The 13,912-nt window shown below is 36.0% G+C and overlaps 1 protein-coding gene across 2 annotated transcripts in view; it reads left to right on the top strand.

Moving 5' to 3' along the window:
• AP3B1 (adaptor related protein complex 3 subunit beta 1) overlaps positions 1–13,912 on the top strand; it is a 236,951-nt gene that overhangs the window by 212,097 nt on the left and 10,942 nt on the right. Inside the window, exons 25-26 of one of the 2 annotated variants that reach the window (XM_055536639.1) lie at positions 6,085–6,182; positions 11,276–11,414. In XM_055536639.1, the coding sequence (XP_055392614.1) occupies positions 6,085–6,182; positions 11,276–11,414 (237 nt within the window). Of the gene's footprint in view, positions 1–839; positions 1,049–6,084; positions 6,183–11,275; positions 11,415–13,912 lie in introns of those variants that run through there. The other variant, XM_055536640.1, reaches the window with a different exon arrangement.

Here is a 13,912-nt window from a genome sequence, read left to right as displayed (position 1 = left end):
TTCACTCTTTATAATAGGCTCCAGTTTCATCCACCTCATTAGAACTGATTCAAATGTATTCTTTTTAATGGCTGAATAATACTCCATTGAGTATATGTACCACATATAGGGAAATTTTAAAAAATTCATTCAAATAAGAAAAGACTTGCAAAATTCTTAAATAATTTTAATGCCCGACAAGGAAGGTACAGAAAAACGTGTATTCTTATTTACTGTTTGTGGGATTTCAAGTTGGTACCACTTTTTTTTAGGTCAGTTTGGCAGTATTTATCAAATATTAAATATTCATAAACTAAACTCGTCAACTTAGTGATTTCATTTTTAGGGTGTCAGGCTTGGGGAAATATGGTAGCCTGTGATGAAGAAATAGATCTAAGAGTGTTAAGTAACTTGTTTATAATAGAGAAAATTTGCAAATGGGGATTGTTGGGGGAATGCTTAAACAAATGATGATTACATCCCTATTAGGTGTGTGTAGGTTTTGGGTATCTACTATGCATTAAGCACTAAACTGGGTTGTGATAACTCCTTTAGTCGTCGAAGCTAGCTTAAAAGGTTAAGTGCCATTTTTCTTACTTCATAGATAAGGAAACTTGAGTCTCACAAGTTTCTAGGAATCTGTGAAATGAGATTATATGTAGTCTAAGTATATGCATTACAGTTCTTTGTAGAACAGGTAGAATCTCGTCTTACATTAAACTATGACATCATGTGATCCCTTGTAATTAGGCTGTTTAGAGCTACCTCATATTAGTACCTTGTCAATCTGGTAATCTGTTAATTCTAATAATTTTACATCTGCCATTTCTCATTTTCACCATTCCCCTATCTATATCAAGACATCTGTGTTTAGCCCCATGTTCAACCAAAGGAGATGAGAAGAAAAAGGTGGGGCGGCAAAAAAGAAGAACTATAAGGAGAGAGAAGAGAGCAATTTTTAAAAAAAGGACAAAATATTTAAAAGGAGGATCACAGAAAACTCTGGAGGACATCCTAAATCACTAATATAAATGGAAGTAAATTTTCCCCAAAATAAAGAGGAAACATTCCTTCTTACTCCCTACTAAGCCAAATCTTGCTTAGAAGCTAAGACTGGGTAATCAAGAATTTTATGTACTAATTATATTAATTAGATTTTGCATTCATTTGTGTGTAACAGAAGGCTGTCTATAGTGACTTCACCACAAAGGGTGTTGTTTATTATTCTCCCAGTCAGCAGTTAAGAGCAGCTAGACTGTCTCCACATGTCTTCTCCTCATGTCTTCCAGCAGAAGGTCTTCCCAGCTTTTTGTTCCATGAACTAATTTCATTAGCAAGTGCCATTCATCCTAGGGGTCACAAGATGGCTTCTGTAATTCCAGGATTCCATCTGCATTCTAGCCCCCTCCCCCAAACAAAGGAATGAAGTGACCGGGAGGGAGGAGCCCATGTGTGTTGGAAAAGCAAAACTTTCCCAGGAGTCCCCAACAGCCTTCTGTTTAGGCTTCATTGGTCATAACTGGGTCACTTGATCAGTCCAGCTGTTACTAATACAAGAGGTTGAGAGAGACGATGTTCAGGTGGGCACATTGTCTCCCTGAAGAGAATCAGGATGATTTCAGGAAAGAAGAAAAAGAAAAGTATTACTTAGTGTTCCAATTTCATTACATTATTTGCCCCACAAGACCCATTGTGGATGAACTTACAGCCTTAGTTTTTCATATGTAAATACATGGTAATCATTTTACCAATCACAGAATAATGAATAAAATATATAATAAAATAAGTATAAGAATAAAGTATATAATATACAAATAAAACATAACATATAAATAATAAATATATAATAAAATAAATAAGAATAATAAAATAAAACATGCATTACCAAAAAGTAACAGAAGTGAAACATATCCAGTCAGGCTGAATCATATATATTCATCTCTCATTCATTGGTTGTTGCTTGTGGGGGCATTTCAGAATCACGTTTACCTCCCCCCCACCCCAGACTGAAGCCTGCTCCTTAGCTGCCTTGATTTTCATACATGCCTTAGAAGGCAGGTCTACTTTCCCTTCTTCTGTGCCCTTGCCCCCTTCTCCCTGGCATCAGTGCCCTACAGCTGCTTAACCAAGGGGTCTAGGGGTCCTTTTCAGGAGTGTTGGAAAGAAGTCACTTCATCTATAATTTAAAAGAAATCACAAGTAAAGATAGTATAATATGTGTAATTTAACCCAGTGGCCATAACTCTTAAAATTGTATACGTCTTAGTGAAATATTTATACCACACACTCCCGATATGTACTGTATGTGTGTCTCACTATGCAGACATATTATGTATATACTGAAGTATTCAGTTCAGTTCAGTCGCTCAGCCGTGTCCGACTCTTTGCGACCCCATGAATCGCAGTACGCCAGGCCTCCCTGTCCATCACCAACTCCCGGAGTTCACTCAGACTCACGTCCATCGAGTCGGTTATGCCATCCAGCCATCTCATCCTATGTCATCCCCTTCTCCTCCTGCCCCCAATCCCTCCCAGCATCAGAGTCTTTTCCATTGAGTCAACTCTTCGCATGAGGTGGCCAAAGTATTGGAGTTTCGAAGTATTATGTACAGACAAAAATAGAACTTCAGATGGGACGAGAAAAAAATAAATATAATTGATAGTTTTTTTTCCCTCAGTGGATTTTCTGCCTCAATGGAGTGCCTTGTCCTTTCCCACTTTGGAGCGCACTGATTTATCTAGTTATTTGAAGCTGGGAGTTTATATTTAACACTAAATTAGTTCATAATATATATACTATCCATTTACTACTTTATCAGCTTCTAAGTATTTCTCTTCATGTGGCTTAGCCTTCCAGTACCTCTACCCGCAACACTTCTATCTTAAGAACTCCATCTGTGCTGTTTTGGAAGAAATATCTCCTTCCCTTCCAGGCCTGATCCATTGGCCTAGTTCTTATGCTCTTAATCCCAATCTCGTTTACCTGGGCTAACACCTCACTTTGTTTCTTTGTTTTGCATCAACCTCTAATTACTTTGGAGCTGCCCTAAGCATTTTTCTTTTGCCTCTGCATCCTCAGGAAGCCTCTGCTGCTCTCTGTCCCCTGTCTTTCGCTGCCAGTCTTTCCACTGAACTTCAGCTCATTGCATCCTGCATTCTTCCTCCAGTTTGAACTGCATTACTAAGTCAGCTGTTACACATGCTTCTTTTTATTCCTCCCTGCAGTATTTGACTCACACCTTTTCTCCCCAACCACTCTTTTTCCAGTTCTCTTCTGCAAGTTGTACCACTTCTGTTTTTATTTACATGCAGGTGTCCACTTTATCCTTTTTCTTGTCATATCCTCTTTTCCTATGTGATCTTATCTACTTACAAGGCTTCAGCCCTTCCCCATACATTCTGGTTGCTTCTAAACTCATGTATACTGCCCTGACCTGTTTTCTGATTGATGATTTGTTTTTCCAGTTATCTGTTAAATATCTCTTCCTGGGTGACACAGGGGTACTCAAAATATAGCATGATTTAATCCAAGTAATTTTGTTTAATCCTCCAAACTCCTCTTCATTGAAGAAAGTCATCCTTCCAGTCATTCACGTTAAATGGTTCAAGGTCTCTTCCTCCCGTCCATCACTGCATCTGTCCCTTTTAACTCTGAAACACCCCTGTCTTCCGCATTTCCTCCCAGGGAAGCAGCCTTGTATAGTCAAGTAAAAATATATAGATAGATAGATAGATAGATATGGCAGCAAACATTATATAGCTGACTTTGGAATAGGATAGACCTCAGTTCAAATCTCAGTGCTGCTGTGTTCAGACCTTCATACTAGTTGTGTGACCTTGGGCATATTGTTTAGCTTCTCTTGGTGAATTAGGGATAACAGAAGGTACCTCTTAGGATCACTGTTAGGATGCACTAAAGCAGCACACACAGTCAGTGCTGGAAACCCCTGCTTGGACTGTTGATTCGTCTCCTTGCTGACCTGCCTGGCTTGGGTTTCTCTTGCACACCACCTCATACAGTGCCGGCACGGTCTATAAAATACATAGGCGATTGTTTGTTTATTTTCCTGTGTCAGAAGGCTCTGGTAGTTTCCTTTTTTTTTTTTTTCCCATGATACTTTGAAGCACATTGGTCTGAGTTATGAGAGTAAAGTAATCATATACTTTGTCATACAAATCAGGACATTTCAGATAGTGACAGGAGACGTGAACTGAACAAGATCCCAGGACAACTGCCATGGAGAACTGGGCCTGCAGCTGTGTATGCTATTCTCGGCAGAGTGTCCCCAGTCTTTTGACACACCCTCTGCTCACCATTCCCAAAATATAGATCTAGAATCCATAGAATGTCCCTCTCCCTCCTTTTGGAAGTAAACTTACCTCTGCCTCACTCCTGCAGAATTAACCAGCCCCTCTTTTTGGACTATGATACTTTCCACATATCTCTAACATTGTACTTATCTTTCTGTTACAAACATAATTGAACTCTTTCTCTGTCACTAAACTTGTGAACTTCAAGGGCCAATTTTACTTGTCTTTAAATCCCCAGATGCTCAGAGAGTACATGAGATTAAGTTTATATTCAGTAAATGTTTATTGAATTAATAAATAAATTGGGTTTATTGATTTGCCTTGGGCAATCCATGTGTGAATAATTCAGAATCATTGTTTTCTTTTTAGTCTAGTCCTTACCTTGTTCCATTAAAGAAAATGGCAGCTTAGAAGATTATAGTATATAATAATAGCATAAAATCAAAGTGGATTTTCTTCTCTTTCCTTATATTTTAATATTTATCCCTACCCCACCGTTCAAGAAAGCATTTCTCTTAACCTTGTGTTTGCTGGGTTTTGGGGTTTTTTTGCTTGCATAGAAATATTTTTATTTACTCTTTGCTTTTCTTCTCTTTATATATGACATTGTTTTTATTGAAGAATAACTTCATCCATTACACAGAACTTCAGTGTTCAGCTTGATGAATTTTTATGTGTACCACCAAATCAGTTTTGAACATCTAGAGCCCTCCAGAAAGGTCTCCCATTCTTCCCCATAGATACCACCTTTCCTATAGAAGTGACTGCAATTCTGTGTTCTCTATCAGTGAGTTAGTTTTGGTATCATACAATATGTATATTTGTTTCTGGCTTCTTTCACTCAAGGTTAGGTCTGTGGAATCATCTTTTATGTGTAACAGGTGTTTTTTTTTTTTAATTGTTATGTAATATCTCACTGACTGTATCACAATTCATTTATCCATTCTATTATCCATGGGCACTTGGGTTGTTTTTCATTTGGGGCTATTAATAATAAAACTGTGATTAATATTATTGTACAGGTTTTCTTTTTATAGTACATAAACACTTATTAACACTTGGTATTATTTTGTTAGCACACATCTTAACATGGTATGGTCACTCCATTTTATTCTTTATTTAAAAATTGATAGCTTTAAAAAGATATCTTAAACTAAGACTAAAGTGCTCCATTTTGTACACTTTTACTGAAAAGTTGAAGACAAGATGTTCTCTACCAGATAAGCTGCATTAAATGTTCCTCTGGAGCTTCCCTTGTGGCTCAGATGGTAAAGCATCTGCTTACACTGCAGGAGACGCAGGTTCGATCCCTGGGTCGGGAAGTTCCCCTGGAGAAGGAAATGGCAACCCACTCCAGTACTCTTGCCTGGAAAATCCCATGGATGAAGGAGCCTGGTAGGCCACAGTCCATGGGGTCTCAAAGAGTCAGACACAACTGAGCGACTTCACTTCACTCACTTCACTTATCTACCAGTTAAATTGCATAGATATCTGGTAGATAACTTATTTACCCAGATAAGTTGCATTAAGTGTTCTCTGGTAATGGCTCCTTACCTATTTTTAAAAGTTCTATGTCAAATGGCATATTTATCATAACTGCAAATAATAGGCTTTCCAGTTGAGATAACAGATGTATTTCTTTGCAAATAGTGATGAGAAATATTTCAAGCCTTTTTAGCTGTGATATTTAAGGCAAACATTTTTATATGCTTTAATTGTACCTGTTTAACTGCATAGTGTTAAGAATGTCTATTTGTTAAGCATTTAGTCAGCTTTAATGTGTTTTTTCTTTAGTACCAAGGATGATTGCTTCAGTGTTAATATTCAGCCTCCTGTTGGAGAACTGCTTTTACCTGTGGCCATGTCAGAGAAAGATTTTAAGAAGGAGCAAGGTGAGAGATCATTACCATTTACTAGAAATTGGCATCCCAGATAAGTGTGCTCATTCCTCTGGCTGAACTCTAAAATAAATTATCATATGCACATAGCTATTAACAGATGTCAATGTACAATCTTCCAAGTTTTGCTAATGCTTTGTGTTTATAAAGTAGTCTAAAAGGTATATGTTTGCATCACTGGCATACTTAAAAATTGATTATTATGTCTTTTAAATAATAAATAGATTCTTAATTAACTTTTCAGTCCTGGGAATTTTGGCTTGTCAACCTAATGATGTATTCATGTGTTTTGTATTAGTGAAAATGTCAGGAATTTGGGGCTTAGCAAAGTCCCATCACAGTACGTGTTATGTGTATGTATTTCCTTTCACTATAGGACTGTTTTTTTGTGTTCTGCTAATAGTATTTTTCCCTGTTAGAGTGCCCTGTCCTTCAAAATAAAGTCCTAATTGTAGCATTAAAATATTAAAATATCTCTATTTTCTTTTGACCTTATTCTGTATTAAAGAAATGCTATGCTGTAAGGCTGTATCAGAGCTGAAGCAAATTAAAATACGCAACAAAAAAGAAAATATTTTGTTTTTTCAGAATTTTGAAATTTCATTTTGCCGAATGAAAGTGTTAATATCTTGGACTTGACCTAGAGTTAAGCATACTTTATTAAAAATAATTTTCTTCTTATATAATAAGGGGAAACAACTGCCTCATTCTATGTATTTAATTAAGAATAGCATTTATAAAACCAGGACATATTTAAATAGTATAGTCAGCAATTTTTTAAAGTTTATATGAATCCAGGAAGGAGTTATCAAGGATTCCCTTCATCTTGAGGTCATTAATTCACACCTGTCAAGCTTTCATGAAGTACTAGGCGCACAGAAATACCTGAGGAGAAGGGCTTGCTCCCTGGCACTACATCATTATAGTGCCAGAGGTTGGTTGGTTTTACTGTGAACCTTTGTAGTTCAGTGTCCAGAAGACCTGTTGTAGAAGAATCTCACAAAGAAACTCAAATAAGAATGTAAATTAATGGTAATCTTTTATTATTCTGCCTTATTTTTAAGTGATAAAGAGTGACTAAATCCATCTTTGCATTTACTTTTCTTGGAAGTTGGTTATTGCTGTAGAAGAAAGTCCTATCTGTGATTTTATTTTTCCATTGCCAAATTGAATTGATTCTTACATTTGCTATTCTTACCCTTTGCTGGCTAAAGCCTGCCTCTCTGCTTTACACCTGCTCAGCAAACCCAGGTGAGTGGCACACAGGAGCTGAGTAAGCCTTGACACGTTTATTGTGAAGGGGATAGTCCTTTTTCGAAAAGTGCAGCTAAAGTTTCTCTAAAGCAGTAGGTTATTGTATACCTTTTCTCTTCCTCAGCTTTAGTTTAGAATATGTACTTGATACTTGATCAAGTTTTTTTGTTCTCTGTTGTGACTGAGGGATTTCTTCCCTGACTAGCCATACAGAACCATAATCGCGTGAGAGAGGTGTGCTTGGATAGCAGCTGTGGTCCTCTGTGGAGCTGTTGCCAAAATTCCTTTTTCTTCTGCCATTTTACTTCTATGGTTGTTGATTATTTGTCTGAATAAATCTGGCAGCTGTTTGCTATGTTTAATAGAGCAGAAAGGCTACTCTGAATAAAGCTATTTGAAAATTTGTTTATATGAAGTATTTGTAAATCCTTGCAAGTCTCTTGACATTTCTGTATCATTCTTTCTGTCTTCCTGAATTCATTCTTTGATATGGGACTTGATGCTGGCAAATTTACCACAGGTTTAAAGAGTCTTTTCAATAGCATCGTTTTAGTTCTAGATTTCAGCTGCTTTGGTAATAGAGGTCTCAATTCTCAACTTTACACATGTATTTGTTTCTTACATCACTCTAGGAAGAGCTTAGCTTATTTTGCAGAAGATACCTAGAAATGACTCATTAACTGGAAATTCTAAATCAGAATAAAAATCAGTTTCCTCAGATTTTTATCAATGCCGGTAAATTTAAGAACTGTCTATGTGTGTCATTACATGCTAGCTTTAACTGGTTTTTCTACTTTAAATAAAATGAATTTATACACTTAATATCTCATTTCACAGGGCATAGATTTCAAGACTCAAGAAATGTATTAACTGTATTAACTAGGATTTAACTGAAGAAATTATAAACTAAAAACATGAGGAATATGATTCTATTTTTATACTACAGATGTGCATATTTGAAAAATGTGTATAATGTTAATTAAGAATACTTCTGTCAGGTTGTACGTATCAGATTAATATTTTTTAAAGCGAAAATGTTTTGTTTCTGGTATATAGCATGATCTGTCCCTTTGCTCAGTTGTTGCGTTTACAGTTCCATGACCAAACGTGCATTTCTGTAAGGTTGGTGGTCCAAGTGCTAAACAAAAGATTGGTTTCGTCTATATTTTGAAGTTATCCAGAGTATTCATATTATGAGCCTTAACCAGAAGGTGTGTTTGTTTCATTATTATGAATTTTGATCCTTGCAGAGTTAGTTCATGATCTAGCTGTGGGATGATTTCAGTACTATAAAGTGAGATGTTTTATTTTTAAACATGTAATTTTGTTTCTTGAAGCAGTTTTAATTGTACGAGACCCAAGGAAAGTGGTTATTCCAAATTTCCCTACTTATTTGCTTTCTTCTTAAGAATTAAATTGGAAGTCTAAAACATTCAGAAAATTTTTTAGATCTTCTTTTCTTATTTTATTTACATTTCAGCAGTCCGTTACAGCTGATTAACCTAAGTGCTGTCAACTGCCTCACCAAAATGTAAATTTTAATGAGGCAGCATATTTTGCAGTCTTGAGAATTTTAAAATATTCTTCCGATTACCTGACGACCTTCATTAGGTATGAGAAGGCTGTATAGTGGTTAAAGAATGTTTTTGTAGAAGAAACTTTTAATGATATCTTGGCATATTTTTCTTTTTCTTTAATTTAAGAATACCTGATATATTTTCATTTAGGAAAAAAATCTCTGGTTTAAGAAACCTAGAATGGTTACTTAATTTTATTATGATTTATGCCTCCATCTTATGGGTTCCTAGCTAGCAAGATGCTAATTCTTTAAATGGTCAGACATTTACTATTTTCTGGCCCTTAACCACCACAAGCAATCATATTTGATGCCCCTTAATTAGAGCACCTTTTTTTCTTTCCAGGTTCTTTTTCCACCTCAGCAATCGAGACAATACATTTGCTTACCATGCTGCTCTCCTAAGTGTTCTTTTGCATGTAAATTAATCTTGATTCAGTTTACACTGTCATGCTGAGTGGTACAAATTGCCTATAACAATAAAACAGCATGAGTTAAAAATAAAGGGGGGTGGGAAGGCAGATTGAATGTGTGCCTTACTTGATAGGATGTTACTTTGCTTTATGCCAATACATTAGCTGACGATAATGAATCTTCTGTTCTGAAAAGCATGGTTTAGTTGATTTTTTTAATTTTACTTCAATGGAGCAGTACCTTGTCTCTTACAGACCAAGTTAGACAAACCATTAATGACAAGAGTGTTAAGGTTAAATATGAAGCAATGCATTCACTTCTCTGAGTGCTATCCATCTTTCCATTTACAGGAGCTTGACAAAAGTACTGGCTTTGTACAACATTTCCTTTAATTACATGCTGCGGGAAACAGGCTTTTAACATAAACATAGTTGCATTCATTTATTCAGCAGTTGCTCTTCAATAGAGCTTAATGGAGAAGGTTTAAATCCTAAATGAGTACACACATCTCTCAGCAGTGTTATGTCAGCAGCCACTGTGCTTTCCTTAAAAGCAGTGTTTGACTGCTTGTGTGGTTTTTAAAGCTTTTGCCTAATATTAAAGTTAAACAGTCTAAGACAGAACATACTGTCCCCGAGTTTGAAAGTGGTTAGTAAAAACTGTTCTTTGTTAAAGCTAAATAAGTCTTTTTACAGTGTTAGGCTTTAGTGTCTTCATACTACTAATCATAGGGATTTTTTTTTTAATTTGTTACATTAGCAATAAATAGCAAAATTAAATAGCAAAAATTAAAGGTGGGGGACCTTTTGAGGATACAAAATCAGCTTTTACCTTTTTATAAATTTTGTCAACTATTGTACACATATCAGATGTCTCGAAGGATCATCATTTTTAGTAGATACTTTTGGATGTCAGTGACTTAACATCACAGAATCAGATAGATGGCATTTAACATTTATAGCTTTTGTTTTTTTTAAACTGGGTACTTAATTTCAGTTTTTGTTCCAAGTATTTCGTGGGTTATTGAATTTGTCCTTTGAACACTTGTACATAAGATTCTGACATTAACAGCATGCCTTGTGTTAATTCTATATGGTTTTTATTCATGATTTTGCTTTGTTCGTGATCTTTTTAAATCATTATTTGAAATGTCTCTGGGATTTAAATTTTTCCAATTTACATTGTTCCCTTTGTTTTCAAACGTTTTTGCTTCAGAAATTTTGATTATTTTTGTCAGTAACCATAGTTTCATTAACTAGGCAAATACTGTTACCACGCAGTGTAGCTTAGATACTTGTCCATTTTTTAGAACCACACAGCTGTTCAGTGACTTCCAGTTACTGTTGAGATAACTTTGATCCATTATATTGAGACAGTTCATCATGTAATGCTACTAGTTATTCCAGAAACACTTTGGTTTGTTCTCAGGCAGCATTTGGCAAGAGAGATCTTTGAATGAAAAGGAAGGGGGAGAGTTCTTAAATAGTGAAAACTTAATAGTTTATGGAGCCCAAATTAATTGAGTATATTTTAAAGGGACTGAAATTAAAATTTTATCTTTGTGATTCTATGTTTTTATCAATCATAGTATTTAAAATCAGGTTATTAAGAGTGATGTTCAATTGCATTTTTATAGATTTTTCAACACCACTAGGATTTTTAAAAAAATTTAATCAGTTGCAGTTCATTTTAATTTTATGATAAATTATCTTGTAAATTACATTCTGAAGTGGTATTTCTTCTGCTTTAGAAAGTTTTTAGATTTTGACTTACGAATTTTAAATTGTTTAATATAGTTTTCAAAGAGAAATCAGTAAAAGAGAGCATCCTTCTGCTCTTACAGGCATGCTCTCTGGAATGAATGAAACTTCCACCACGATTATTGCTGCCCCGCAGAATTTTGCTTCCTCTGTGATCCTTCAGAAGATAGTAAATGTAGCCAATGTGGGTGTAGTCCCTTCTGGACAAGATAATATACACAGGTATGTTCACTGACCCGTGATGTGGAGGTAACTTGTATACATGTATAAATATTGAAATTGAAATTAATTATCAATTCATAATTTTCCTTTAAAATATTAAGTCCTAAACGTGTGTGTGTGTGTGCGCGCATGCGCACGCTTATTCGTCTCCCACTCTCCGCGACCTCGTGGACTGTAGCCCACCAGGCTCCTCTAGCCATGGAGTTTTCCAAGCAGGAAGACTGGAGCGAGTTGCCGTTTCTTCTCCAGGGGATCCTCCCAACCCAGGGATCAAAGCTGTGTCTCTTGTATCTACTGTCTTGGCAGGCGAGTTTTTTACCAGCTGAGCCACTAGGGAATAACATATCTATGCCCCTTCTTTTTTAGGATAATACATTGGGTTTGGATGGGCTTGATGGGTTTGGAATAAGGTCCCTCTTCTGTATTTTGTACAGACTTCAGTATATGTATATGGACATTCCTGAAAGATACAGATAGTGTACCTGCATTTTATAATAGCTTGGTGATTTGTAAAGGTACTTGTGTGAGGTATGGTTGAGAATTTCTTACTTCACTACAGTTGGTGAATTCCAGGAAGAACTGTTTTATAAAGCACTGGATTTGAACTTTTTTAACTTAAAAGAGGGGAAGTTTGGGTATAGATTTCCTTTTGACAGCAATCCCTTGAGGCTGCTTCCAGTGACAAGGAACCATTATGGGGTCAAATGCAGCGTCTGTTTCTTACACCAGGAAGTATCTTCACGCCAGCCAACTAAACCATGAGGTCCAAGTTATTTGCCCTCAAAGGTAGCAGAAAACGTGATTAGTATGTGCCTTCTTTGTATTCGTACGAATGCTAGTGACTTGAAAGTAAAATAATTACTCCTTAAATAAATATGCAGTGATTACTTAGTCCTCTGTCAGCTTAAGGGAATTCAATGCAAACTATCTTTAATTCCTCTGTCATTCTACTGCCAATGCATACTTCCATCATTACATTTAGGAAATAATTTAAAATCAAAAAGAGTGCCTTCAAACCTTTAGAAATTTAATGTATCTTTTAAAATTAATACAGGGGCAAGAGAGGCCCCAAATAAAGATTTCTGTGGGTTATCTGGGTTTTTTAGATTCAACTCTGCCATTATTGGGCTTTATAACTTCTCCTTATGGGCTTTAAGTTCCTCATCTGTTTGGAAATGGATGGCAGGGAAAAGAAGGTGATTGAAATGAAATTATATTATCTGTGGAAGAACATTGGACTTCACATCAGAAGAGCTGAGTTCAAGTCTTGATCTGCCATTACAGAGTTGCCTGACTTCACCTACTCATCATGACAGATTGAAAACTGCATGTAGTAGTCACAAATCAAATTTACCCTGTGCCTTTGTTTTTTTTTTTTGAAAGGGAGGTCACTAAGTAAATTGCTCAAGAGATCTGAGCACCTTCCATCTGAGATCTGATCTGCTTCCCTTTCTTTATGTTAAGCCTTGTCATTCTCACATAAGTTGGTGATAAAATAATAAAATGGATAGAAAGTCTTCTTGTTGGTGAGTGAGTGAAGTCGCTCAGTCGTGTCCGACTCTTTGTGACCCCGTGGACTGTAGCCTACCAGGCTTCTCTGTCCATGGGATTCTCCAGGCAAGAATACTGGAGTGGATTACCATTTCCTTCTCCAGGGGATCTTCCCGACCCAGGGATCGAAGCTGGGTCTCCCGCATTGGGGGCAGATGCTTTAACCACTGAGCCACCAGGGAGCTATACAAATATAACTTATCTATCAGTGTTATTCAATAGGGGAAAAAAATGAACAGAAAGAAGACTTTTCAGTGAAAATTTTTGATTCTATGTCTTCCTTGTTTTGTTTTCTTCTTTGAATTTTTTTTTTCTTTCATTTTCCTGATTGGTTTTCTATAGCAGAGGTTGTTTTTCTTACGGATCCTTTGAATTATTGAAATTACTAAAACATCAAAATATTGTATGTCATCTGTAACTTTTAGCTTATGCTTTATGAAATTTTACCTGATTCACCTAGTATCCAGCAGTACTTCAGTCTTACTTTAATATGTTCTTTCATAATAGACAAAACAACACAGGGTAACCCTTCTTTATGCTGGAACTTCTAATTTTGTTTTGCATTGTATGTGGGTTTTTAACTTTTCCGAAAGCAATGACAGTGTTCCACATTTTTGTTTCTTAGAAGAAAATAGCCAAAATACCTTCTCAAAGCCAACAAATATGAAAACTACTTTCCTTTTGGGAAACAGAGAGACACTTATTAGCACAATTGTATAATTCTTAATTAAAGCGTAAAATTTGCCTGTAACTTGTCTTGGTGGTTTAGAAGTGGTTTAAATGCCTGTTCAGATGATTTACAGTCAATTCTCAGTTACCCATACCAGTACAGGGGAGGTACACAATAGGAACCATGTCTATTCAACTTTGGAATGCACTTACACTTTTAAAAAAATAATGTTATACTTTTATTTTTGGCTGTGCCGGGTCTTCTGTGCTTGTGGCAG

This window comes from Bubalus kerabau, chromosome 10, assembly GCF_029407905.1.
Source record: "Bubalus kerabau isolate K-KA32 ecotype Philippines breed swamp buffalo chromosome 10, PCC_UOA_SB_1v2, whole genome shotgun sequence".
NCBI lineage: Eukaryota > Metazoa > Chordata > Mammalia > Artiodactyla > Bovidae > Bubalus > Bubalus kerabau.
The sequence above is the reverse complement of the archived record's forward strand: the minus strand, read 5'-3'. Positions and strand labels throughout refer to the sequence as shown.